The sequence below is a fragment of the Fusarium redolens genome (genome assembly GCF_020744475.1).
Source record: "Fusarium redolens strain MPI-CAGE-AT-0023 chromosome Unknown BKA55scaffold_4, whole genome shotgun sequence".
Classification (NCBI taxonomy): domain Eukaryota; kingdom Fungi; phylum Ascomycota; class Sordariomycetes; order Hypocreales; family Nectriaceae; genus Fusarium; species Fusarium redolens.
Genome location: NW_025763667.1, coordinates 1,937,001 through 1,964,739, shown reverse-complemented (window position 1 = coordinate 1,964,739; position 27,739 = coordinate 1,937,001). Strand labels below are relative to the sequence as shown.

At 49.5% G+C, this 27,739-nt stretch overlaps 7 protein-coding genes across 7 annotated transcripts; 3 read left to right on the top strand and 4 right to left on the bottom strand.

The window, feature by feature from the left end:
• Window positions 1-969: 969 nt before the first annotated feature.
• On the top strand, window positions 970-4,586 carry BKA55DRAFT_536318 (uncharacterized protein; the record flags this gene model as incomplete). Its single annotated transcript, XM_046189812.1, has 2 exons — window positions 970-999; window positions 1,236-4,586. The coding sequence occupies 2 exons, from the start codon at window positions 970-972 to the stop codon at window positions 4,584-4,586; spliced, it is 3,381 nt and encodes a 1,126-aa protein (XP_046053190.1).
• A 1,714-nt stretch (window positions 4,587-6,300) lies between these two features.
• Window positions 6,301-12,549, bottom strand: BKA55DRAFT_686886 (uncharacterized protein; the record flags this gene model as incomplete). Its single annotated transcript, XM_046198994.1, has 6 exons — window positions 6,301-8,608; window positions 8,682-9,819; window positions 9,868-11,706; window positions 11,755-11,842; window positions 11,894-12,455; window positions 12,506-12,549. The coding sequence occupies 6 exons, from the start codon at window positions 12,547-12,549 to the stop codon at window positions 6,301-6,303; spliced, it is 5,979 nt and encodes a 1,992-aa protein (XP_046053189.1).
• A 2,227-nt stretch (window positions 12,550-14,776) lies between these two features.
• Window positions 14,777-15,867, top strand: BKA55DRAFT_560960 (uncharacterized protein). Its single transcript, XM_046192130.1, has one exon. The coding sequence runs from the start codon at window positions 15,055-15,057 to the stop codon at window positions 15,838-15,840; it is 786 nt and encodes a 261-aa protein (XP_046053188.1). The 5' UTR covers window positions 14,777-15,054; the 3' UTR covers window positions 15,841-15,867.
• On the bottom strand, window positions 15,868-17,967 carry BKA55DRAFT_661490 (S-adenosyl-L-methionine-dependent methyltransferase). Its single transcript, XM_046197584.1, has 3 exons — window positions 16,786-17,967; window positions 16,436-16,736; window positions 15,868-16,386 (listed from the first exon to the last, which is right to left on the bottom strand). The coding sequence occupies exons 1-3, from the start codon at window positions 17,820-17,822 to the stop codon at window positions 15,982-15,984; spliced, it is 1,743 nt and encodes a 580-aa protein (XP_046053187.1). The 5' UTR covers window positions 17,823-17,967; the 3' UTR covers window positions 15,868-15,981.
• An 874-nt stretch (window positions 17,968-18,841) lies between these two features.
• On the bottom strand, window positions 18,842-21,216 carry BKA55DRAFT_504930 (fungal-specific transcription factor domain-containing protein; the record flags this gene model as incomplete). Its single annotated transcript, XM_046187144.1, has 2 exons — window positions 18,842-20,645; window positions 20,867-21,216. The coding sequence occupies 2 exons, from the start codon at window positions 21,214-21,216 to the stop codon at window positions 18,842-18,844; spliced, it is 2,154 nt and encodes a 717-aa protein (XP_046053186.1).
• Window positions 21,217-21,739: 523 nt separating this feature from the next.
• Window positions 21,740-22,884, top strand: BKA55DRAFT_536313 (uncharacterized protein; the record flags this gene model as incomplete). Its single annotated transcript, XM_046189811.1, has 4 exons — window positions 21,740-22,024; window positions 22,231-22,372; window positions 22,647-22,799; window positions 22,832-22,884. 4 exons carry the CDS (start codon window positions 21,740-21,742, stop codon window positions 22,882-22,884), a joined length of 633 nt encoding a protein of 210 aa, XP_046053185.1.
• Window positions 22,885-25,277: 2,393 nt separating this feature from the next.
• BKA55DRAFT_282312 (acyl-CoA N-acyltransferase) lies at window positions 25,278-26,209 on the bottom strand. The gene is made up of 2 exons (XM_046185509.1): window positions 25,755-26,209; window positions 25,278-25,630 (listed from the first exon to the last, which is right to left on the bottom strand). Exons 1-2 carry the CDS (start codon window positions 26,137-26,139, stop codon window positions 25,377-25,379), a joined length of 639 nt encoding a protein of 212 aa, XP_046053184.1. The 5' UTR covers window positions 26,140-26,209; the 3' UTR covers window positions 25,278-25,376.
• Between the last annotated feature and the right edge of the window lie 1,530 nt (window positions 26,210-27,739).

The following is a 27,739-nucleotide window of genomic DNA, read 5'->3' as shown; positions in this document are numbered from 1 at the left end:
TCTCTTCTCCTGCTGTGATTGCCCAGGCCTTGCTTTTGTCGTTCAATCTCTGCTTCGCTGCTGGCTAATTGGTGCTCAATTCGATAAAGGGTACCACCTAACTTACCTTAACTGTGTTGTCTTTGCCAGTTACTGTAAGGGCATACAGGAGAAAACATAACGCCCAGTTGAAAAGTAAGAGGGGATAAGAGAGAGCAAAAAGGAAACGATCAAAAGACAACGCCAAGCTTCTTTTCAACGTCAACTATTTTCCAACTAATTAGTCTCTCCCTTTCTACATTATCGTTCACTACACAAATCGTTCGTTCTATAGAGGCGGTCCAGGTTCTCCATTTTCTATCTCCCCACTATCACTGGCACTGGTACTGAGGTGCACTGTCGCTAAAAGGTACCTACCTGCCTACACATCCGCGGCCGCAACTGCCAGCCGAGAGTTTTGTTTTCGACAGTCGCTCCCGCGACCTAGGCCTAATCAACCTCAAACTCTCAGCTCAGCCCAGAAGTTTCGTCTCTCATATTCTTTTCCAAGCCCAAGCCCAAGCCCTTTCCCCGTCTTTCTTTTAAACCACCCTCCAGGAAGTCAGAGAGACACAAGCGACTGACTGACGCCGAGGTTCTTCGGGGAGAAGGCATCGATTTGCTTGCTTGTTTGCTGTTTGCTTCGCATTGTTTTGTTTGTTCGGCCAGAATCAGGTTTCGCCTAGCTTCCTCCCGACTTCGCATCGTTCTCCCGGGGCTACTCTTCCTCTCTCTCAAAGTCAGGGGACCTTTGGAGCGCCTGCGTGTGTGGGTTACAACGGCTTCTCCTTGAGCCGTCAGGTTTGTTGAGACTCCATTGAGATCTCTCAGGTCCATGGCTTGAACGACGATGAGCATCACCTCCGTTTCCAGCACCGCCATCCTCCGCCTCTAGAATGCTAGCCGCTGCATTCTCTTTCTCGCTTGAGTAGAGCGTCGGCTTCCCTCGCAATGGAAGCTACTATGCAGACCGTTCCAAGTGTAAGTTTGTTGCTAGCTTTGGCCTCCCCGCAAAATCAATCCACAATCACATCGAATCAATCAAGGATCATCACCACCACACCAGCATCACATGGCGCTGTTATAGACTTTAACCTATCCCACCCCAACTTTGCCCTATCCTACACTGCTCTTGGATCATCTCAAACCCTCTTTCTAGGTGGCTTACCCACCATCTTTCCTGTTGCAGCAGTAATTGACCGTGTTTATCTATTCAGCTTGTTGGAACAGGCACTGCCATCGCTGCAGCGGCCAGTGGTTTGGTTTTCGGCCAGCCCACCACTGAACCCAACTCTTTCTCTCATCCGACTCGTCGTCCTTCTCATTCCAGACGAGTCTCGATAGACCGCGAGCCAAGCAAACATTCACAATCGCCTGGCAACTTTGCTTCCACACGGCCCGCTACGAGCAACACCGCTGCCTCTGCTGTCGGCGCCTCGCACTATCACACACTCCCGCGCCCAACTACTGCCTCGAGACCTCCCCTCTCCCGTTACCAGCGACCGCCTATGCCACAGACGCAGTCGACTCCCCCTCCTCTGGCTATCAGTAGGAAGTCTTCGTTTGTAAGGCAGACCGACTCTCCAGCTATTATTCCTGAGTCTAGAGACTCAATCTCTTCCAATGGATCTTGGATAAGGCGTTTCTCCATTCGCCCGCTGTCTCGTCACGAAAGCACAAGGTCGAGTATAGGTCCCGACGCGCCTTCCATCTTTTCCCACGGTTCAGCTGCCCCCATCTTGCGCAATCCTGCTACAGCAACGCTTCTCCCAAATAAGCTCGTTAAGCGATCTACCTCAACCCGCATCGATCCAGATCCTTTACCGCGACGACGTGCGAAGTCTCACTTACAGATTCTACCCGTTCTTCGCCGACCTGCTACGAGCCATCAGAGGTCTGCAACACTACAACAATTTCGACCCGATTCTGCGCTGAACACACCAACCGATTCGAACAATTTCTCGTTCGACGACCCATCACGACCCCACGAGTTCCTCGCGCCATCCCTGCTCGAGTCCCCCTCCAGATCTGCATCTGCAAGGAGCGGATGGAAGTCGTACTTCCACTCTAAAAGATTAAGTATTAGCGGACGCACAGGGTCGGGTAGGTTTGGCGAGTTGAGTCCACATGCTCGAGCCGTCTCCTTGAAGCGCATCTGCATCGAGAACGACGAGCGCAACAGAGTTCATCTGGTGAAACCAAGAATGGTTTCGACGGCATCTGCCCCTCGAGGTCTATTGCCAGCTGCACAAATTCAACCAGAAACTTGCACCCATCAATCCACTGCGGAAGAAAAGACTCCACCCTCCGAGGGAACTCCTTCTAGGACGCCCCGCAAGTCGATCTCAATGCCATTTGCATCTGCAGGAAACTGGGCGGTAAGGACGACAGGGAGCATTCGGCGCTCTAAACGTGGCGCTGAATCTGGGATCGGGAATAAGCGACATGTGTCGGAACCGCTGACTGGCGCGCAATCTGGCGCTGAACCTGGAACCAATCCGCCGCTGGAATCGACCCTCCCCGCATCATCACCATTATCGGGCCGGCAGGGGTCGTTCCTGGGTTCAGCTGCCAGTGTGCAGTTAAAAAGTCGTAAAAGGAATTCATCATCACCAATCCCCACGCTTCCAAGACTTGCAAATTTCCATGTGGATGCATCCCGCTTAGGGTCTTCTGCCGGAGTTTCCATTCACCAGTCTCGGCCTAACCAACCCTCCGGAAGTTCTACCAGCTCCACTGCGATGTCACAACTTAGGGCACCGCAGCACGACAGGACCTCCACCATGGAGAGCTCTGAAGGTGACACCCGGGATTGCACATCGGGGGATGACGATGACACGGATTTCAAGAGCGACACCATGTTTGACTCGCTGCGCACTGTTGGCTCCAGTCGTGCCCGTGCTGTCGAGACCCCCTTGGAGTCCATGTATGACGAGTCACCACCAAGCACCGCCGGCAATGGTACAAAGACGAAGCGCCTCTCAATCCACGAGATCCTTGGCCGGACCTGGAACGAGGATGACAAGATCATGGAGGAGGACGAGAATGCATCCACACCTGTCCGCACAGTCAAGCGATCTGAGGCATCACCACGCTTCAGGCTTGAGTCGAGATTTAACTCATCGCCTTACGATGTCTTAACCACTACGACCAAGGAGTACAGCAGGCTGTCCTTGGACGACGAATTTGATGATGATTGGGCTAGGGATGACGAGTTTCCCTGTAACCCCTTGTCACCTCCCTCCAAAGGGAGCTCACTGAATTCCACAGGAATTAACCCTAATGTTCGCCTCGCCCTCGCCAATATTAGTGGTAATGGCCTTCCTGATACGAACGGCCACGATGCTCCTAATGACCGCCCACTTAGCACCCTCTTCGACTGGAGCGAGCCCCCGACACACGACAAATCTGATATTGGACGGTCTTTGCGGCCCAAGACTTCTTATGCTAAGGAGATGGACGCTAGAGGTGGCCGCTCCGCCATACGCAAAGGTCCAACCCCAACTCACGTTCGAAGTCAGAGCGTCCCAGTGGTTCATGATGCCCCCGAAGATACCAAGACTACCGGATCCAAGTATGGCACATGGGGTATGGGCACCAAGACAGTCAGCGAGGATTGGGATGACGACTTCGAATTTGGTGCTGGCCCTATTGGCAGTAATGACAAGAACGACAAGATCTTTGCGGTACCAGAATCGATTCGTGCGACGCAACCAAGTGTTAAGGCTCATTCTGGCCATATTCGAGAATTCTCGCTTCTTGTCAATGATTTGAAACGCCTGTGCCGTCATGGGCGAGATATGGATATGCTCGAAGGATCACAGAAGCATCTCTGGAAGGAGGCTGATGGTATTATCGCTCTCGCATCCCCCGATGAAGAGTCGTTGGACGAGAACGATGATCAAAAGTCAACATCATCTATCAACTTCGATGCATTCGATATTGACGAAACGTTCGGAGACGAAGGCTTCGATGCCCATTCCATGAATCGCCTTGATGCCGCATTTGATGGCCACGAACCCGCTATGACAAAAACCACTGTCGTTCGAGAACGTCCCTCACCCCGGCGAAGATCTGTCTTCTCTCCAGAAGATGATATTTTCGGTAACTGGCCTTTGAATGACAACCCCCCATCCAATAGGCCCAGTCGCCCTCGAACACCTGAGAACAAGTACAGCAAGGCTCATGATGTGTCGGGAGTCGTTCGTTCTGTCATTGGGGCTATGCAACATCGTGCTCCCGAGCAAGTACCTGATAATGGCAAAGTTCACTTCGACACTAATAGCCTCAAGGCTCTGGTCAAGAGAGCTGGCGACTTACGAGATACACTATCCGACATTGTTCGACAGGCCGATCAGATTACGCACAGCCCGATGAGAACACCCAGACATGAGCGCCAGCATGACTCGAGCCCTGCCTTTACGCGGGTCTTTGACGACCCCGGCTCGAGCCCTCCTAGAAGAGTGGCGCGAAGCCGCGGCAACAATTCACTTGTAGAAGCCGCATCGTCCGAAAACTCGCCAACTTCTGGCCTACCACAACGGATGCAGATGATGACTGTCAACTGATGAGCCTGCGTCCTGGTGCTCTGCTTTAGCTGAGCGTGTATAAAACAAAATTAATCACGAATTCTATTTATATAGCGATGGCCTTTAAGACTCGGGTTTATTCGCATACGTTCAAGGCTGGGAACTCGTTTCGTGGACGATCTGTCTCACGCCCCGACATGAGCTCTTCCGACCGACTTGATCCATCTTGATTCTTCTCGTTTACACATACTTTCAAGACGAACATTTGCCCATAGCCTCGCTGGTGAGCCTCAATGCCTACCGAGGCTATATTTTGGACCGGATGGACCTTGTACGAGGCAGAGCGCACTCGCCATACTACGAGCACAGCTCTTAATGACTTTTTATAAGTAATACGGTAGACGGAACACGAAACGTTGCGGCGTTTATGCCGGTACTCGTTCGCGCGAGTATAGTTTACGAAGGTGTCAGTTTTATTGACGAATTTTCTTGCGTTGTCCCTTTGTGTTTATGAGGAAACGTAATGTTTCGTTTGTTATTTTTCTTTCTTTCTGTTGTTCTATTCTTGCGGCCCCGAGGCACGCTGTAATGCTTTGATGATTACTCAAATGAAAGGAAAAACAAGCAGAGGTGGTTGCGAAACAACCTTCTTACTCGAGAGAATTCACGTCCCTTCGCTCGAGATAACAGACAGAACAATTGCTGCCTACAGAAGCTGCCTTTGAACGGAGGAAATACCAAGCTGAACATACACGGATCAACAGCCATGAGGAAGATAAAAAGAAGAGAATCGCGCAGGGACGGGGGCAAAGGGACTGTTTGGGATACATACAGGTTCGGACAGGAAAAGAGCATATGGAGAAAAGAAGAGATGAACGAGTAAAGCCTATATGTAGCTGCTTTATTTTTATTTTTTATGGCTTTGGAGATGTTGCATCGAGGGAGGCGTATATTTTTCGAGCCCTAGCCTGTTGTTATGATGCATGCACGCATGGATAGAGAGGTTATAACGGACATGACGATTTACTGCCTATACTCTTGCTGCCCCAAGTTTGGTGATCGTTTAAACTTTTATCCATGTGATGTCTTGTGTGTGTCTCAGTATTGTAATTGTCAGTAACAAATATCTTTATCCGTGGCTAAAAAGAAACATGTTGCAAAATCATGCCACAGGTGATATCCTAAGTCTTCGCGAGGACATTTTACTTTAGATCAGCCTAAACACAAATTTATTGGTATGAGGAACCATAATGGCATGATCGAATGCAGCTTTTCGGAAGTTATGATAGAAGTTGAGGCGTATAAACACAAAGTTCAAGGGGCTAGTATCGAGTCATTTGTTGATATTTTGATGGATTTGTCATTCGAGATCGAATGCTTCAGCTACTTTTCTGAGGCTCAGGTTGACTGTGCCGTGTTGTTTGCTATTCATACAGCAGGCGTGAGCAAATGCACGCAATGAGACAAAGAAAACCCACCCGCGATCTAGAGACCTATCGCGTCCAACGCCAAACGGTTAAAACCAAATGCCAAGGCCAAATGAAGTCAAGCACGCTCCTGTTTCCTCCAATTGACTGTTACTACGATTCAAATAGTAACATCATTCGCTTTCAAAGCAAGTTATAAAGCAATTTCATGCCGTAGTTTCGCAAAATCATGTCCGAGAAATCTGATGATCGTAACGTCATGTCATACAACCCGACCCCAACCCAGCGGGGGTTGTCATCGTTGCTATTTTCTATGCAGGGATCAGTTACCACAGCTGCACGAATGACAGTCCCTTTCTAAGAGACTTGTCAATCCATGAACCGTCGTCCTTAGCCCCAGGAGCAGGGGACTGTGCGCGAACCCAAAGCCCCTGTGCACTGAAGTCGCGGGGAGTCTCGCTTGCACCAGGGAGGAACGCAGATGAGGACGAGCCAGGGTAGAGGGGCATCGGGGGGCGGGCCTTCTGGACCCGACCACGCTGAGAAGTGCCTGATGCAATATGCTGCTTATCGAATTCGCTGAGTGTGGGCGTCAATTCGAGGAAGCGAGCAGTAGAGGGTTTCCAAAGCTCATCTGAAGCGATAACGGGCTCACCAATGTCAGCACCAGGCTTGGACCAGAGCTGATAGTTGTCGGTGTCCATCTCCAGAGCCTTTCCAGATCCAAGTCTAATGGCCTCGTCCAAGGCAGCGAGCCACTCAGCGGGTGTAGCGGCGGGTCGGGACTTCTCTGACTTGATGGAGGAAGCTCTGGTGAGTGCGGGCACGTCAGAAACAACGGATTCGCTATCAGTGAAAGACACAACCGAGGCAGTTCTCGGTCGGACTGTGGAGAGAGCAAGCCAATTGATCTCGGTAACATCCTGGCTAGATGCACGCACAGACCAGAGGCTATCTGTGTTGAGCTTCGGCAGAGATTGCTGCGAGATGCGCTGCTTGGGTCGGGTCTCGAGCGCTGCGGGGCTCTCGGACGTAGTACGGAAGTTGTTTCGGCGATGGTTCAGGCTGAATAGGCCCTCCAATACCAACGAATCAATCTCACGCTGCAGCTGAACGGCGGCAGCATTGGCCTTAGAGTCCCAGAGAGGGGCCATGTTCCAGAGGTGGGTAAATCCAAAATCGGGGAAGGCCTCTAGAGCTCTTCGCGGTGAGCGTTCCATACCCTGAGCAGCAGGCGCCAATTTCGTTGTGCGGTAGTCGGTGCGCCGGTGGCTGAGGCTAAACAGGCCGATCGGCTCTTCATCATCAACGGAAGCAATAGCGGGAAGAGGCTCCCACAAGCCAAAATTGACCGCCGAGGTCTCGCTAGGTGTAGAGGGTTCGGAGCCGCTGACCGAAGATGCGGAGCTTGATCCGCTCCAGAGACCATCCTCGGAAACGATCTCGGAAATAACGGGTTTGGCAGGAGTCCACAAGGAAGTGCTATCTACAGGTAGAGGCTCGGCCTCTCTAGGCTTTACTCGGGTAGCATCGTCCTCGACGATGAGGTAGGTTGCCCAAGTTTCAGCATCAGGTTGGGGAAGACCGTAGGAAATCTTGGTGTTGACTGGCGACTGAGTCCACATGCCTGGCACCGGTTGTGTGGTTCCCCAAAGTCCGAAGTTGTTGAGAGGCGCCTTCTTGACAGGGGCAGTCCAGAGCGAGTTGCTTTTGATAGAAGGCATGTCGGCCTTTGCAGGGAGGAGGCGTGCAGCCTCACCGGTAGGAATATAAGTGTTCCAGGTAGAGTCGTCGGGTTGAGGGAGTCCTTTGTTAGGGCGTGAGACAGGGGTGCTAGGAGTCCACAGAGCCATGGAAATTTTCGGATAGTTTGTTGTTTGCTGAAGAGAAGATTGAGTGGGAATTAATGGAGGATAGAGCAAGTTAATAACCAAGATTTGTCGCCGGCGTGTCGGGGTTTCGGATTTGTAAATGACGAGCGGACTTAGCGGGAGCGGATTCGGAGAGTCACAATCAAGCTTAAGGTCGGCTGGCTTAGAAATGGAATCCTCTAAGAAACGGAACAGAAGCGTTGCCTGCTGGTGCTGGTGCTGTTGCGGATGCCCTGCGCCTGGGGCGCCACGGGACTTAAACTCCCTGTCAATGCAGGGGTCTAAGATGAATTTGGACGTCCCATGAGTGCCATTGTCATCGGTGATTGGTGCGCCAGCCCAATCTTGTCCATTTCGACCCACGTCCATCAATAAGCAGCGAGCCATCTGCGGCACGGGCATGCTTATTGATGCAACTCGACCCCCAAATTGCGGCTGCTGGCGGACCCTGATTCGATTTTTCTCAGAGACGTGCTCCCGGAGATCCATATCCGTAATCGTCATCTCTATGGTGGTTGTTGAGGTGGGGGGAACACCAACTGCTGTACCGGCTTTTGCGCTGTAATCTCCAGCCTGTGGGCTTTCGCTCTCGCTGTCGGCGTCTCCATCTTCGTCATACTTTACCTGGGTCTGTGTACGGAGACTTGTCCGATCATTGGCTTTGTCATCTCTGCCACTGCCGTGCATCTGCATCTGCACATCCTTGGCATAAGCATCCTCGGATGTCTCGCAACGTTTCAAAAGCTCCGAATCTATGCGTTCTCTACAAAGAAAAATAATCAGCTTCATTCTTGACAATATCTAGGCCAGGCCATTGTAGCCGATTTTTTACTTACTCAGCAATTGACCGAGGTTTTAGTTCGTCCTCGTGAGAAGTTGATATTTTTTCATGCGGGGCTCCGTGGAAATACGTGTCCGTTGGCTGGGGTACAGGCTGGGCCAGCTCGAAACAATCCTCGTCGTCGCTATCGTACGTTTCGCTCGAATCGTAGTACTCCCCGTCATCCTGCTCGTAGTCCTCCATGTCAAACACCGAGCCGCTATTCTGCATCTGCATACCCCCATCCACCACCATAGGTTGGTAGGTCATGCCAGGCATGAACATCGGTGTTATTGTCGCACAGTCTGACCGATCACCCCATGGGAATTGGAAGATCCCAAGTGTCCCGCGCCTATCGGGGAGTGGTTTTGGACTCTCCAGGATATCTGGCAGCATAGTGACACGTTTGATCCGACGCGGGGGGTTGCGGGGAGGCTTTGACTGATGGGCCTTAACTTCAACCACTTGGGTTTTGGCTTGAGATACTGGCTGCCAAAGTCCGTGAACGGATACTTCGGTCTTTGATTCGGATTTCTGCCAAAGTCTTGAACTCTCAATCACGAGAGATTTCATGTCCTTCCTCACGGGTCCTCGAATATACCTTCCTGGGATTTCCACTGGCGCAATTTCCCTCAGTGGTCTGGAAGCTGGGGTCCAGAGTGACGGTGCAGTGCTAGTGCTAGTAACCGCTTGCACGGAAGCTATGGGGAGCCACAGCACCATGGCTGCCTTGGCAGGACTGATCTGGGCCTGACCAATTAAATCCTCGTGATCTTCGTCATATTCGCTCTCTTCATCAGTATCTGGAGGGGTAGGAGTTGCTAATGAGGTCGTAAACCTGGGGTATGTCGAGCTAGTCGCGAGTTTTGTCCTGGACTTTAAGTCGGCCTGAGGGAAAAGCGCCAGAATGTCGTAGTCCGCATCCAACTGACCTCGCTGCTGGGCGAGCTTTGACAGGCGTGCGCTTCCATTCCCATATCGCGAATCTCGGCTAGGAGATGTTCCCACAGTTGACAGCGAATCACGAACGTGCATGGTATGCCGAATGGTTTGCCATTGGTGTTCCTGTTCGTTAAGCTCCAGTTCCAAATTTGTCAACAGCGCCAGTCTATCATTTTCCGCTATCTGATAAGATGAGCCTGGAGAACCAAAGTCTTGTCCACTGTCAGCGATTGCGCAAAAGCAAATTCTGGTGAACTTACGGGTCATGTCTGGGACAATTCCCACCACATCTTCTTCAGAAAGGTCAGATTCCACCGGCGATGGCTCAGCGTAGAAATTGTCGGTCCGGCGGAAAACCAGCGGTGCTGGCGGCAGACTCCGACGCGGCTTTGTCGTATATCCCCGGTCTGAGAAAGTTGCTGGACGGGTTTCCCCCACTTGTGATGGCCAGAAATGTTGTTTTGCGGTGAGGTGCAAGTCCTCGGCTCGTCGCAACTCCGACTCAGAGCCGACATTGGCTTCGGCAGATGGCTTGTGCACAGTCAAGGGTAAGGGCTCCTGAGGACCCTCGTCGCTCGATGTCGATAGAGTCCCCGCAACTCGGAGTCCACTCTGTTGTTGATGCTTTGCCGTAACTGTCACTGTCAAGGCCCTCTGCACGTGGACCTGCATCGCAGGCGACCTGATAGTCGCGTCAAGAGCAAAATCCTCATCTCTAATCGTGGAAGGCGTGAGTGCGCTCAGGTCTTCAACTGGCAGAATAGGCGAGGATCGTCGACCGTATCCCTTTCCATGCGGGTCACGCCAAGATGAACTTGTCGCGGATACTGGCTCGTCGTGCAGTTGAGCAGTTGTAGGCTGAGGACTCTTCGGAAATTGAATCGACATCTCACCTAAAGTAAGGCTTGCTGGCGTCCTGGAGAGAGCGGTCAGAGTATTTGACTTGTCGATCTGTGGCTTGGCTTCAATGTGGTTCGGCTTGAACCCGATATCAGCTGGTAATATCGGTAGCTCAACCATAGATCGTGATCGCCGCCTCGTGATACGGTCGGTTTCGCTTGGTGTTGGGATGTTGGCGTGTAGAACATTGGCAAATTCATTTAAACGAGATAAATCATAGTTGATTTCCGCTGGTGTGTCATGCGGCTGTTTGAATCTCATGGAACCACACGACAGTGATCGCTTGTGATGCTGGAGGTTTGGGGACCCTTCTGCTGGGAAGAGGGCACGATCGATGTTCGACTTTCTTGGTATCGGTCGAGGACGATGAACCACCGACAATGTTCGTGCAGAGTCTTCTCTCTTGGTCAGAATCTCGTTCGCGTTGCTTCTGGGAATGACAGCCAATGGTGCTGATTTCGGGGGTTGGTTTCGCATTGGCTGGTATGGGCGCGGTACTCTTGCGTCGACAGGCAAAGAGAAGTTCACAACGGCTTCCCCTGCGGCTTTCGTGGGAGTGCGTGCTTGGAACGTGATGGGGGTCGAACGAGGAAAGATTGAAAGGGCTGGTGATGGCAACTGTCGAGGAGACTGTCGAGGGGATCGTCGCCGGACTTCCTCCGTTCCTGGTGACAAGAAAGCTGAAGTAGTGGCGGCCACTGTAGCCTCTGAAGATAGAGAGCTGTGTTGAGATTCGGCCAGTTTGACGGTCTCGGCCCAGTTCTCCTGGCTGGAAGCTGAGGTCCTGGAATTAGAGCTATATGCAGAGCTTGATGTGCTCAGTGTTGCCTGGTTCAAAATCTGTCGAGAGCTTTCCGGTTTCGTCGAGGCTGGCAAAGTCTGAGTTCTTGGTAGAGGGAAAAGTTGGCCTAGCACGGGAACACCGCCCATGCCAATGTTGGCTTGCCCAGCAGCTGGCATCGTGATCAAAGGTAGCTCTCGTTTGGGCTCCGCGGGAACTTGCAAAGGTTTAGATTCTCTTGTGAAATCAGCTGCAGATGTTCTCGTGAACTCGTCATAACTCCTCGGGCGATAGATATCCGCACTAGTTATCTGTCGTGTATTGAAGTCTCGCGAAGCATCGAAGTCATTAACGTCCGTTGGTTGTATGTGCTTTGAATTGTCGGAGAACAGTCGATCTTGGAACAAAGTGAGTATCCCTATTGAGTCAGTTTAGCTCATGAACGAATACTAGAGAGCAAACCTACCGATTAGTATCAATAGACCTACTGAAGGCACAGTCGTTCGAACAACAATGGGCATGGGCTGAATGCTCAGCATCAAAGGAGCACTGGTCTAAGCATGGTCAGTTATGATTGTAATCATCTACAGCTTGTCTGTACTTACTCCGGTCCATATGATCAAACCCAACACAACGAGAGCAACCGCTCGGGACTGTCTAGGACTGATGGCTCCTCCTTGGGTCTCCGAATAGATACCGCGAGAGATAACTCTGATTAAGAGGAAAGCGACGAAAGCAGTGTCAACAACAGAGACAGTAATCCCAACTGGTAGAATGGAGGTTTGAGTCAGGCAGACAGTATTCAGCTGTGGACGCTGAATCCCCACGAAGACTCCTCCAAGAATAAGTCGCAAGACAATAAATCCTTGCATGACGCCTATCTCGGTGAGAGATGCAAGACTGTGAGTGCTGAAGATCCATAATAGACTCTGTTGTATGGACACTCGTGCGAACTGATCGAATGTTGATGCAAAGGTAACCATGATCTGACAGCCTGGCATGGAGTTGATATTAAGTAAAAAGGCGAAGAAATCGATTTGAGCCCACAGGGCTGAAGAAATAAGGAACGCGATGAGGGCCAGCCTCGGAGCATCTCGAAAGATTTTGGAAGCACGATTATTTAGAAGAAGAAAGGCACCAGCTATACCAGCATGGGCGACCAGGCCACTGTGTTCTGGTTATTCGATCAGTTCGTATCGTGGCAGGGAATGACTTACAAAGTAAAGGCCGCAACCAGGGCCTGACGGTGATTGTTCGTCATGAAAGCAACATTAGTATTAGAGCGAGTGTAAAGAAGAGTAGATGAGGCTAGGAAATTGAAGAGGGAAACGAATGAGATCTTGGATCAACCAAGACGCATACTACTGCAGGTAGTTCAGCAGTATGTGCGATTAGAAGAGAATAATGGCGAAAAAAGGGAGATGAGAGATGGAACGAAATGCGATGCAACGATGGGAAAGTCACCAGAGCCGTCAACAGATGGGGACAATACTTTGAAAGGCAGAGTTGCACTTGCAACACTAACTATATCATGCTGGGTTTCAGCCGAAGGTCTTGGGTCAAACTGGCTTTGTTCGAGCTCACTCGCGTAGTCGCTTGTTTTGTGGCGCACAATCCGACATGATTGGGCAGAATAGATATATCATGGTGTTTCGTTAAGTCCCAATGTAGCATCTTCCGTTATGAAACTGGAGTCGTCGGAGATGGCGGCTGTTAGGGCAATACTGAGACGAGGCTCCAGACTGGACTCGGCGCTTGATACAAGCCGGTCCACTGTTGAACTATAACAGGCATGGGCAATAGCACACTGATGCCATATGAATAAGAGAGGCAGCCTGTTGGACTATAACCGCGAGGATTGAGTTATTCCATGGATCAGTCTTATTCGGAAACAGCTTCCAAGTTGGGGGAGAGACCGGTTTGTTGAAACATGGTGGAGGAGTTTGTTTGATTTTGGCCAGGAGATGGATGGTTGGCGAACATGAACAAAACACTTCAACTCGTGGCAATAAAAGTAATAAAAGAGAAGAGAAATAACGCTCGCCCTCTCGCGTTCAGACGAATTAACATGACATCCCATTACCCGTTCGGACAGTGACCGAGAGATGATTTGGCGGGGCAAAGGGAGGCCTGCTGTTGGTTGACCATGTCGCCGCCCAAGGCATGGCACAACTTGCAGGGTGACAGGCACCCTAGACTCTTGTGCATTCTAGGTAGTTTCCTGATCAGGTTAATAGAGGAAGAGGGAAGAGACGAGGATGAGGTTATCGCCGAGGATATAGAGTAGTAGTGATTATGGAAAGTGAATGAGTTGGAGAAATAAATGGGCATCAATACTTTCTATATTCTCTTTCTCAGTGGAGCCTCACTCTTATTCAACCCGAACACGCCCGAATGACGACAAGGAAGAGGGAGGGGCTTTGGGCTTTCTTTCCCGAACTGGACTAAAACACGGGCACTTGGATGCAACCTGTTGCTACCCTACGAACTTCCCCGGATTTTTTGTAATAACCTTACCCAGCGGCTAACAACCTAAATTCTGTGGTAAAACTCGATATCCATCTTCCAACGTTTGATAAACAGATGGCGACTTAGGAAGATGATTGGGAGTTTCCCGACTGTTGAATATGTTGGTTATAAGAAGTTATTATCAACGGAACCAAATCGAGAATGACTATCAATCAAGTTATTGCAACACGGCTGATCTGCAGTACTGGATCACCCGACCGTTGCCAGCCACCAGTCCCAAGGTGTTGAATGGAACTCTCATTTGTAGTCAACCTTGACAAGATGCAATCAAATACTATGGAACCCAGTTAGCCACTACTAATACGAGTCAAAACTCCACGGTCCAGGCGTTTCATTTTGGAATAGAAGCCGAGTTGGCTCACAGTATTGATGTATAGGGTAAGACATAACATAATGTATCAACATCAAACTGAACCTCAGTTGTTCTCTTGTCAAATCTCAGGTTGAATATATGGTAAAAGGTGTATTATATTACCCAGAAAGAGACAAGTCAGTCCTTCTCCATTGTCCTTCCTATACCGTCCATGGCCGGCCCTCCCGGTCATCTGCAAGAGTCACAACCGGGCCGGTAGATCAGCCTCAGACTTATACGGGAAACTTCAGCCTCAAATTCTACAGACCAGTTAGTCATTCATCCCGCAACCGCCAAATATTACTCCATCCGTTCAAAATTCTCATGACACATCCTATCAAACCTATAGCCAGGAATGATCCCAAATGAAAGCTTCTTATCAGCTGTCAAACTCGGGACTTAACCTCTTCTGCCTGTGCAAGACCCCCATACGCAAATGCAGCTACCGGCATACGGCATGCGGAATTACTACATTTAGACTCATGATTTGTGACTCGCCAATTGGAATCTACGCAATGGTCAGATGCCACAGTTAGCCGCACCACCATAACAACTGCTAGCCAGATGTGGCTGTATATTTTGAAAGTATACTGTTCATGGCAGTGACATTGAAAGGCGTGTAAGTGCTCTACATTAGCTGGTATTCTTCTCTCCAAGTACACTTCAAGTTGCTCGGCCATATGCACCGAATAATTTTATGACATGATATCTCGGCTCCGATACGACGACTCACATTGGCTTGCCTGTGGGATCTAAAATGATGCATGAGTAACACAATGCAAATTCGAGTATAAGAGGAAGAGAAATCGCCATGGTCAAAGGCATCGCTCAATACAATCAAGCTCATTCCCATCTTCCTCAGCAACAGCATCAGAATCAATCAAAATGGGTCGCTTCGATCTCGAATATCCCAAAGAGGCCATCAACACCGTCAAACGCGAAAACGACCGCGGTGTTTATGCCCTAAAGACCATTCACCACATCATCAACACTTGCCAGATCCTCCATGTCTCTTTCAACACACCCGTCCAACCCTTCCCCGTCATCCTCCCCATGATCGGTCAGATGGGCTCATTTGACCGGCCCAGCGCAGATATCGGTGACCCTCTGGACCTCTATCTTCACGGATATGTGTCAAGCCGCATCATGAACTTGGGTCGTAGCGCTAGTGACGAGAAAGGCATGCCCGTCTGTGTGGCTGCATCCCATGTCGACGGCCTTGTTTTGGCTTTGTCTACCTTCCACCATAGCTACAACTATCGCTCAACTGTACTCTTCGGCCACGCCGCCCTCGTAGAGGACGACGAGGAGAGGCTGTATGCCATGGAGCTCATCACCAATAGTGTGGTGCCGGATCGTTGGCGACACACCCGTCTCCCGCCGACCAAAGCTGAGCTCCAAAGCACTGGCATACTCAAGGTCAAGATCACTTCGGGAAGTGCCAAAATCAACAACGGTGGTCCCAGTGACGACAAGAAGGACATGGAAGACGAGTCAATCAAGGACCAAGTCTGGACGGGTGTCTTACCTATTCACGCAACCATGGGTGAACCAGTGGCTGGTCCTTACAACAGGGTTGATGTGCCAGATCACATTGCCGAATTCTCCAAGGATTTCAACGAGGACAACCAACAGTATGCCTTTAATGCTGCAAAGGACCCCAAAAAGTAGTTCTGACATAGAGTTGACAATTCAAATGTCTATTATATGATATATCCAGGAACATGTCATACCTAACAAGTCATCTAAGTAGAAGTATACACAATGATACGAAATATGTGCAATCAGAACATATACAAGATAGATATGTGTCTACCACTGCTCCCAAATCATACCAGGTAGCACAGACCGCATGATCTTCCAGTGTCCAGCAGCGCTGTCCTGGTGCCACTTAGTAACCTTGTCTGTTTCGTTCTTGTTGAGAACGTCCGTAGCCTCATCTTCAAGGAAGACCTGCTCCTTAATCTCATACTTGGGCAATAGCAAAGCCTGTCGAACCTGGCTTCGGAGGAAATCCTTCTGCCTGGGATTGCGGAAGATGACCTCTCCGGGGGTCTTGCGGCAGAAGATGACCATGTTGGTGAAGTCGCTTCCCCACTTCTCTACGTTGGCCTCGTCTCGCGGGCTCTCACGGAAAATACGGCAGGAGGGGAAAACCTTCTTGATGGTGCGGTAGATGAGCTGAGGTGTAGGAAGGCCAAAGTCACCAGCATAGTTCTAAGGGTAAAGTTAGTGCATGGCCTAAGCAGATGTTCACTTTACTTACAATAGCAATGACTCCATCATCCTTCAGCAAGTCTCCCAGTCCTTGCAGGAACTCGAGAGTAAAGAGATCAACAGGTTCTGCACCACCAGTGAACACATCGTGGACAATGTAGTCATAGGTCTTGGATTGCTTCACCAGGTCAGCTGTATAAGAGACAGCATCAGCAATGGCAGCAGGGCTGTTCTCCCGAAGATCAAAGTATTTTTGAGCGAACTCATAAACCACTGGATCAATCTCAACCACGGTAGTGTCAATACCGTGAGAAACAAAGGCAGAGGGGGTAGTTCCGATACCAAGGCCACTATGGCATGTTAGCGAGTAATGGTGAAGCACAAGAACGGGGGATTTACATGACAAGGGCGCTAGCTTCGCTGTCAGGCAAGGGAGCCTCCCGCTCAACAAGACGGACAGCCTCGAGCATGACGAAAACACCGTAAATCGGCTCAGACACTCTTCGGCCATTGAGCTGGACCCACTGACCTCCAAGAAGACTATGATCACAGCGCATTACACGATAACCTCTATCCAGGCTCTCGATGACTGACACATAGCCAGTTAATGACTCGCGGCGCTCCAATAGTGTCCAATTCTGAGCTGTCAAGGTGCTGTTAAGAGCCTCGGTAGCCATGGGTGTCATAACGTGAGTGTTCAAGACTGCTGTATGTAATAGTGCAGGGATAGCCAGAACGAGATACTTGGACGGTGCCACAATAGCATAAATAGCTCCCAAGGCAAGTTCGATACCGACACGAGTAAACACAAATGTACTCCCAATAAAACCCTGCAGCTTCTCCATGGACTGGTTCTCAGCCAGTCTAAACAGACCCCACGAGACAATGCCAGGCGCCGCATCTGCGACGAACTTGGGTAGTGCACTCAAGTCAGCATCCTCAAGAACATCGGCCACGGAGGCGGCCGAAACGATGGCCAGGGGGAACAAGGTGAAACCCTCGATGATGAGAGGACCCCACCAAGAGCCAAGACGGTCAGTGAAGGTCCCGAGAAGAAACTGAATAGCCGGGATATTAAGGGCGATGACTGGGAGAAGTTGAGAAGTTGACATGGGAAGAACCATGCGAAGCATCAAGTTGCCGGCCCAGCCAATGAAGCAAGCCGCCTTGAGGGCAGTTGTGTGCGTGACAGCAGAGGGGATGGAGCCAAAGATAGGAGACAGGTTGAGCTGCGACGCGCTCGACGCGACACCCAGCAAGCCGAGGAGCAGAAGAGTCTGGAAATAAACAAGTGCCTGACCCATGAATCGCTTCGCAAAAGTATCTTCCTTGGCCTTGGTCGCAAGTTCCTTGAGTTCCTTTTCAAACCGTTCCGGCGTGAAGCCTTCAGGCGCGCCAGTCGCCTTGGCCGATTGGCCGTCCTTTTTGGGAGCCATTGTGAGATACGAGGGCAATTGATAGAATGAATGTACAGGAAACACAAATCAAGATATGAATAAGAAGGAAAATAGACAAGAACAGTCTGACCTGGCGATTCAAATGGCCTGCACTTGAAGCTCGTTGACAGTTGGTTGGTTACAGATGAAATCAAGCTCAATTAAGGTTGACGTGGCGGGAAACCGTTTTCTTTATTCGGATTCTTGTGGCTGGTGCAGTGGCTTAATCGAAATATGGGGCCGCGTTGGATAGTGCCTGGTATCTGTAGAGCAGATAGGCTTCAGTACCGGTATATGGCAACAATTGACTTCTAATACACGTGGTAAACTTCTATCCATTTAATATACTCATGCTCGACTTCGTGTCTCACCACTAACCTCATGGTAGTACCTATCTAAACATTCACTGTCTTGCATACGCAATGCTGCATTAGCCACTCGCATAGCAATTCCCTCAGATCGAAGCTGTCACTGACATAATTACCATGATAAGTATACTTCCATGGCTGTTCTAGTTGACGAGACAAGACGACGAAACATTCTCTGGAGCCAAATCATGAAATCCAACGTGATAACTCGACTGCTAGTGCCGCCATTCCTCGTATTATGCGTGATTCATAAAAACCCAGTCCAATCTAACTGATCATGCACACCTTGCTTTATGCAACTCTGAATTCTCGATGCTCATATTCCCCATATAATGCGCCTTCATGCTGTTCCGTCATATCCTGAGCCCTTCCAGAGGGGCCCCAAAACCAAGGTATCATTCATCAAACCAAGCCCAAATGATCAGAAAGAAAATAACCATGATAAGGCCCAAAAGGATGGCAATATACCCATGCCAACTCCTCAGCCTTACCGAATCGCAATGCAGCAACGACAGAAACGCCTGAACGATGCAAGCCGTGGCAATATCTTCCATAACAACACCTCTGATCGTTCCTCAATCATGGTAGTTGTCTGAATATCGGAACCTTCCTCTTTTAAGTGTATCGTGTTCCCGTATCTTCCCCCAATTCTTACATCCGTGTAGGATAGTCTTCCATGTCGTCGTCACTACTTTCATCCTCCTCCTCTTCTTCCTCATCATCAGTCCGTGGACTGTACATAGCGCTCATTTCTGACGCACTGGGCCTGCTGCCCAAGCTGTCAAGAATGCCACCACTGAAAATGGGTGGCGCGGAAACCGAAAGGTCAGCGTGACTCCCATTCCTACTCATGGAGGGTTTTTCAGGGAGCTGCTTGAGCAAGCCCGTCGAGATATCCAACATCGTCATGGCAAACTCAGTCAAGCCCTTCCCTTCCCCAGGTTTTGAGCTAACTGAGAGAGTCCATCTATACTCTCCCAAACGCCTTCGATACCAATCCGCTTCCTCCCGCCCAGGTGACGTTGCCCAAAGGAGCGATCCAAATGTGCCAATCAATGCAAAGTTAGTCTTGGAAGCGAAGTACCAAAACGAACGCAAATGGTTGGGTCCAAGTCTGTTAACAAAGTCCATGGCAGAGATGAGGCGTGCTTTGGCGGCACTGCGACAGATGTGCTGCACGTACGAGTCGACAGAACTAGACGGAGATGCCAATGATCGGATAATTCGTCGATGGAGCGTAATTTCGGCCGCAAAGTATGCCAGATGGAGATATCCAATACTCGACAACCTGTTCGAGGAAGGGTTAAGAGAAGAGTATGAAGAGTCGAGGCGAATTAATTGCGGTAGACCTCCGTACCACTCCTTCAATTTGAGCTGAATAGGTTTTGCAAGCGACAAAACTAGCTGTGTCCCTTGTTTGCCTGCATTTCCAACCGTGTTCATGGCCTGAAGGGTATAAAATGTGTCCAGAATTTCGGAGAGGATTTCCGAAAGTTGCACCACTCGGGTAAACAATACCCTTCCCTTCTCAATATCAAGCTTCTCCTCCGGATCGTTCTCGTCCCATTCAACGTCAGGAAAGTCGTTTGCTGTTAGAGGCTGAACACCCCAGTTAGTAGCAAAAATGTGTGATGGCCGCCCGTGAACGAGGGCACCCCATTTGTCCTGCATGTAAAGTGCCCAAGCCAATCGTTTTCTCAAGCCCTTCTCCCACGGTGGTATTTTCCAACCAGTACAATCCAGGTGCAACCCCAATTCATGACCAAGTGCGACGAGTTGGGCGGTAGGGGCCCACTGGTCGCCCTCGGGCCTCTGCGAAAGAAGTAGACCGGCCTGGATAGTTGAAAGCTTGGGTCGAAAAGTCGCTTCATCAAGAGTTGCACGGACGAGGCTTTCGAGCTCTTTAACATTAGGTCGTGGCAAACCAGCCAGTTCCTCGCTCTGATCCCACCAATTGATGGCAAGGATGTATACAGCCGCTAGTAATGGTGGTGAAAACTCTCGGTAAGATCTTTCATACTTTTCCATGAAGACATGTTTTTGGATGATAGGAAATCCGGGGTGCACGACTCGAAAGTATATATCGATGAGACGTCTGCCATGGGGTGCCACGATGGACTCAACATGATCAGCGTCTTGCGTCACATGTTCGTGTCCTGGAGTGCTGGAGTCAGGAAGCATCAAGAAAGTATCGTGTTCGCTGACTTTGCGAAGAGTGCCTCTTGACAGGAGGCTTTCGTCATGGGGATCAAAAGAGGAGAGGTTGATGAGTGAAGGTTCAAAGTCGGTAGTAGGACCAATGTACTGGCTGTAGCGATCATCCTGGAGGCCGAGCGTACGTTTTAGCATGGTCGGGCCGCCAACATTGGCCATCTCCTCCAGGAACGAACTGCTAGCGGCGGTGCTGGAAAGACTGGAGTTATGGTTTCGTCGCCTAGATGCGAGACCCGGTGAACTGTACGAGGCCAATCATATGTCAGACAAAGGCATGCAAGGAGGAACACGAGTAAGGTGAAAGGTTATCAGAGAAAGGGAAAGAGTGTAGAAGGAAACGATAGACGCAAGGGAAAGGCACGGGGACTGGTGGAGCATTCAAGCCAGGATGAGTGTGGAGGGCTCGCCGGCATGAATATGGAGAAGATTATGGATATGATGGGGATATCGGATTGATCTGACCTTCTTTTCCCGATAATATCATCACTAGCCTCACCATGAAGCTTCCTTTTTCGGGACTGAGGGCTGGATGAAAGGGAACATTCGGAGCCCGTAGCTTGGCACTGAATGCAACAGTCGTCATCGTCGTTAAGGATGCAGTTGACGCGTGAGTACCGACATGATAGACAAGGTGGGATGGAGGAGGCGTTGAAGGATGAACCTTCAACGGGTGCAGAGCTGGCAACTCCGTGACCCATCTCGAGCCTATGAAAGCTGTCCTGGCGATAAGCAGACGGCTCTGGCCGAGGAGGTTTAGGAGCAATGGCGATAGGCGCCGTCCTCTGGACCGGGGCTGAGGACTGGGGAGACATGGTGGGAGAGTACGGATAGATCCAGAACAATGTATGGAATCTCGATAACGCCGCAGGTCTGTCTGCTATCAGCAGAGCAAAACACCGACAGACAGAGGGTGTGTTGCTGTCAGGGCACAACCTAGGGCTTGAATTGTGCTACACCAGAATACCTTACAGGCGCCCGTTGCCCTGCAATAAACGGGCGCAAGATGGTTGAGCCTCAGTGGCTCCTTGAGTTGTCAGCCTCCCGTCTCGGGGTACAATGCAGCCCGGTCAATGCCAGTGCAGCAAGATTTCCGATATGGATGGTGGTGACGATAGAGAGATACTGTAGTTTTTTTTTGGGATGCGATAAAGCCCCACGGGGTCGACAGTGACGCAATGCGGTTAGATCTACGACCACTGAGAAGCGAGATGATAGGTAACGATAGCTAATAGAACCACGTTATCCAAATCAAGTTGAGTGAGTTGATTCGAGTCACACAGACGACACGAGTCAATGGTTGGTGTGAGATAAGAATCTGGGGAAACGGAAGACGGGATGGATGGGAGGCGAAGTGATGCAAGGAAGATGAGAAGAAGGAGAAGGGAAAAAAAGATAAGAAAATGCCCGAGCGAGCAAACAAAGTGTGTAAGTGGTTGGCGAAGAAAGACGGGAACCAGCGCGAGCGAGGGCAAAGAGTGGGATCCAAGATGCTGGGATCCAATGTCAGGGACTTGCTGGGATGATTGGGATGGCGGGCGCAGATGGGCGCCGATGGAGTCGAGGAGTCGAGTCGGTCGACAGCGTAAAAGTGACAGTGACAGAAACAGAAACAGACCAGGGGTATTTTTGGTTTATCTGATAAGGCTTCTGCAAGCGGGGAGAGGGTATTGACTAAGAGAACGATAATCAAGTTGAGAAATACCGAACTCGGTCCTTATTGTTGAGTCAGTTCTCCTCTCCTTTTTCTCTTGTCTTGCCTGGTCTTGTTTTGTCCTGCTGTCCTCTCTTCGTCTACTTTCACTGCAACCAATATTAGACGTATGTAGGTTGCAGATGCGATAGCCCGGAAATTGTACGGCGATGATGCGGTGCGACACAACAAGCGAAAGCCTAGACAGGCAGGACAGAGCACGATAAAGTACAGTACCGTTACAGTACTGTCTAGATCGTGGGCGGCAGCGATAACAGGTAGGCACAAAGCAAATTGAATGACAAGGTGCTTGCCTTGGTACGCCCGTTGTGAGCTGTCAGCTGTGCTCTGGCTGGTTGATTTGGTGCTCCCACAGCCAAAATGTCTTGACTTTTGCAGGCGGGGATCAAAGCCTGGGGAACCGGGGATTAGATTAGACTGGGTTTGGTTGGAATGCAAATGCAAATACAGATGCAGATGCAGGGCCAGGGTAGCGTCCTGAATCTCAATGCGTCGTCAAGTTACCCTCTGCTGTGACCTGATTCGATCCAGTATCGACTTCGCTGCTTGGAGAAGAGACAATCCGGAGAAGCTGTGTGCAACAACCAACTGATATTGATAACAACGATGATAAGGATGTGCAGAGGCCAGTGGTAGAGGGTAAAACCTGGGCTGGAGGCTTGACCCTTGTCTTTTTCCTCTCAGGTAAATGCGAGATAAGCTAACAGACCTATCAGATTTCGACGTCATCAATCAAAAACGACCGACTGGGCCAAAATCAGCTACCTAGTCGCCCGACAGTGGCGCGATGGGCCGGTGTCGCAGCCGTGAATAACTTATTTATATCAAAGTATAATTAAGAGTTGCAATAGCCGTCCGTTGCCTGAACTGTGTCTTTTGTGGCCGGGCAGTACCCGAAAGTGAATGAGGAGAGAAAAAGAAGAAGGGGGGAAAAAGCAGAGAGGAGCAAAAAAAAAAAAAAATAGCAGAGATGCTGCTACTGTACTAAATGATCATGGAAGGTTTTGGAGAAGGGACATGAAAGTGCAAAAAGACAGGCATGTGAGAAAGACGAACAGAGAAAGAATACATCCGGCTTGATGGTATTCCCCGCAACGCCAAAAGTACCTGACCAGGACTTCTCCCGCCAAAGGGTCCCGTTCTCCAGATCCAATCCCCAAGTTCCCCTCTGTCAACTTCGGGACAAGCCTTGTCAATTGGTGTCTAAGAGGCGTCCCCCCAAATTCGAAGGCCCCGGAGCATGTGCCGAATGAGGAATCTCGAACTTGGGGAACATGGCCCAGGAAGGGAGGTACTGAACTTCAGTACGGATATTTCGTATCTCAACATCAAACGATAAAGGGAAACGCAACATCTGGGGACATTCGTGTTGCTGCATGTACAGTTGGGCTGTCATACCCTCGACTTGAGTGGTTCTTTGCTTGTCCTTGCACGCAAATATACTAGGGGCGTAGTAATCAATGACTCAACAGACTGAAACATCAAACCTTAAGCTCTCTCATGAAGAGATATCCACTTGCTGCAAATCATACCCTTCAATATCAAGTCGCTTCCAATTTCCGATGTCCCAAGACATACGGACGGTACCTCAGCGGGAACACAGCCTTGTCTGAATCATGGCTAACGCTGAGCCGTTACATGGCCCTAGTCATGTAGACGAAGACCAGCGTGCGCAATGGGGAAATTTCTCGGCAGCGGCGTCGTTGCAAAATGCCCAGACAAAGACCAGCTCACTTTTTTCCTAGGCCGAGGAAAGAAATGGGCCACATCATGAACAACCCCGGGGTCCAGAGTCTAGGTCCGGGTCTGGTGTTGCTGTGTACTGTACATCCGAGCGAGTGAGGATGAAGGCTGTGAGAGTTGAATGGATGAGCAAGCTTATCTCTAGAAAACCAGAGGAGATAGAAATACATAATGGCAAAAGATAAGTTAAATCAAGAAAAGAGGAACCCCCCAGCCGTCAGAGACATTTTTCTGCACAACCACAGATGCCAGTTTTGAACACCATCTCAAGAGGAACCCTTGAGCTTGAAAAGTACAGTATACACGAAATGACCATGTAAATGCTTTGAGAAGTCAGGTATCTCATACCAGCTGACCAAGGGCGTCCCTCTGAGCCCATTACCAAATGGAAAACCATCTGTGAGCTTGTCTTGCCTCATTCTGCATGGTCCGGCAGTTGTTTTAACGTAATGGCTCGTCCGGGGTTGATTTACCGCTACAGTCAAACAAGACGTCGTTACCCTCTCACTGCGTTTGTTAGCGGCTAAAATAACCTTTCTATCTTATTGGTAAAATTCCCGAGGTTCCTTACTGTTGGATTCGCTCGTCGTGATATGCCTCAGCTCCCAAACACCGCAAATCTCCCCTATCTGCTCACTTTTGGCACCACCGGCTCTATAACTCGCTGTCAGACCCGGCGCCGCCGCCGCCGCCGGCTACTTTCTACTAATCCGAATTACTCCGATGTTCGGTTCACAACATGTAGACTCGGTGAACCGTTTGCCAAAATTAACCTGTCATCAGTCAGTTATCTCCTGTTGCCAAGTGACGATCTTCTCGTCCCTATTTGATAGCAACAATTCCTAGAACAAGACAACATTAGTCATATGGTCCCCAGTTTCATTCCACCAAACCTTGACACAAACTTTGGAAAGACGTTGAGATGGGCCCCGCACGCGACAGTTTCTTCCAAGATCTATCAGCTCAGAGTTATTTATTGATAGATAACTTCAGATCCCTTGGAACAAATACACTCTCTCTGATTGGTCCATAGAAAAGCCCTCCCATCACGATCCGAAAATGTCCCTTGTCCTGTCCCTGATCTTGGCTCAACAGAGACTCGACCCCTGTGTCGTGGGGGCGACAGGGGCACGTTGCCGGTCCTGTCCCGGCCCATCGCTATGCACGGGCCAATTTATCGAGATCCATCAAACACTGATTCTAGAGCGAGCGATATCTGAAGACCAAGAGCGCCATTGTTGGGTCCGGAGCTTCTGTCATGGTGGCTCTGACTTTGTTGATGTGATGCAGGCGAGATGTACGACCAGCTACACTATGTGACCCGCTATACAGACCGATAACGGTCCAACCCTCTCCGTCCAGCCCGAGGCTCTGCTTCGCTCGCAACCTCCGTTGATGTCATGTTTGGAGATGTTGAGTCAAAGCTCGGCGTTAAATTACTCTTAACGTTTTGCCACGTGAGTGTGGAGACGATTAGCGACAACGTTGTGGCCTCGTGTGTGTAACTCTTTATGGCTTTCAGTCTCGTGTCCAAACCATAACTCTCTCTTCATAGTATTCAGTTGGTTCATCTGAGCCACGAGCTGGGAGCATCATGTTAAGCTCTTCTCGAACCTGGAAACCTAGTTTTTGGTAAAACGAGATCGCATTCATGGTAGCCTCGAGAATAACTGGTGCATTCTCCTTGGAGGCTTCAGCCTGCACTCGGCGAAGTAAAGTGGACGCAGCCCCTCGGCCATTGAACTTGGGATCTGTGCATAGATATGTCACGTCTAGGAAATGTTAGTGCCCGAGAGACACATAGCCAAGGTAGCTTCGACCAAAAGCTCCAACTCTATAGGTATATAGCGGTCAAGGTTTGGAGGGCGATATTCCGACCTCCACTCAATAACTTACGGTAATAAGTTTTGTCGCCTAGGACCTTGTCTCTCTTGCTTTTAGTAAGATCCGCGTAGGGCTTAAGGTATTGACGACGGCAAAAGTCTGGAAACTCATCATCATCGGCTTCTTCGATCTCTTGTGACCACGGTTGCCGTTGAACGTTCCACTTAGCGAAACTCGCTATTTTCCCGGTCTCTGGGTCGCGGGCAACGAGAACACCCTTGTCGGCGCTTTGGACATGATCCATAGTATCTCTGAAAAGCCAGCCTCGGAAAAACTCCTTGCTCTCAGGGTTGGGAAACTGTGCGTGCATCAACAAGTTGATGTCCATGGCGGCAAAGAAGGTGTCGGCGACACCAGGGGCCTCATTCTCGGAAGGAACAAAAATTTCGAATGCCATCTTCACTAGGTGACGTTTAATTTAGTTAAAGAATGCGAAAGTCAACTATGAGATAGCAAGAAGAAAGCTGTGAAGTCGAATTTGGCCAACCAGAAACCTCACGACATCACATTTGTGGCCTAGACCTGGTGCACGTGACAGTCTGTGGTTAAGTCTCTATATCTTGAAATCTCAGAGCCCTTGAATTTAAAATCCGACTCCTTCAAAGTCCACCGAACAGTGTCGGTTGTATTCCGAGTGTTGAGTTTCTATCGTTATAGTTTGACATCCTGCATGACACAATGCTCGAGCCTCAACGATTAATAAGACTGGCTCTGTATAAGGAACAGCCCGCCTGATATTCTTCCTTATACCTCCATTAGTAAATTGCGGCGATTCACTAGTTATGCACATATTCTGGGTTGTAAAAAAAAAAGATCACTATGCCCCAAGTTAACTTATAGATTCCTCTAGTAGTTTATAGCTTGGCCTATATACAGTATCTACCAGGTAGAACGGCAACAAAAAAAAAAAAAAACCAATAGTTTCGTATTTATACCTTATAATCCAATCCTTCTTGAGAATCAGGGTTTCCTAACTCTTCTTCTCTCTCTCTACTAACACTGTTAATGAATGTTGGAGCTGGACCTCATAGGTACGATGGTGGGTTGAGAGAACTGCTAGGCAAAGTCTTTTGTTTCATTAGAATCAGTGCTATATACTAGGTTATACAGTTTTCTAACTTTCCATTGTATTGAGAAGAGTCTATCGCGATATCCTGTTAATCTCAATGAAGAAACGGTCCGCCACTTAGAGGTAGGGGCGACAACGCGTGCGCAGCTCGGGCATATCTCTCCAGTCCTTGCCTATTCGATCTCATCTTTATGGGAACTACTTTGTTTGCGTTCTTTGAAAGCCCTCAAATATTTGAGATGTCTGTTTCGAGGCCATTGCAGGAATTGTTTATTGAGTTGCTCTCTGAAGACGAAACCTGATAGCATCGGCTTCCAGCGATGGCAAAGTTATCTATTTTTATAGAGGGGTAAAGAGTTATATAAGTTACTTAAAAAAGCACAGAAAACTTCCGAGCTTATTCCAATACCTCATATGAGCTGAGAAAGAATCCAACCATGGACTTACAATAGGCAAGTCTCGGTCGGATAATAATGCTATAGGCATACAGCTACTTCAAGAGCAGAAATTGATTGAGATCTAATATAAAGATCTTTGGATAGCTATTGCTTTCCCTCACTGGTGTTTAATGAGAATCAATGTTATTGGCCTCTGCAAACCTTTGATTGTACATGTCATATCAATACGACGAGTCCCTAAAATTGAGGATCAGCCCAGCAAGCTTTACCTCATACACTTAAAAGACATTGGTTTTGTAGATCATGTTACATAGACTTAGGAATGGTTAAAACAACACTACGAGAGCTTGGGGTAAAAGAATTGGTATATAAAATCACGGAATTTCAGTCAGGGCAACAGTCTCGACGTTGGAGGGATTGACGCTCCAAGATTATTGGGCAACCATATCAGTACTTGGGCTGGGGAACCCCTGAATGACTTCATGTTGAAGGAGCAGTCAAGCAGCCGGTTGGCCATCTTTCAAGTTTCT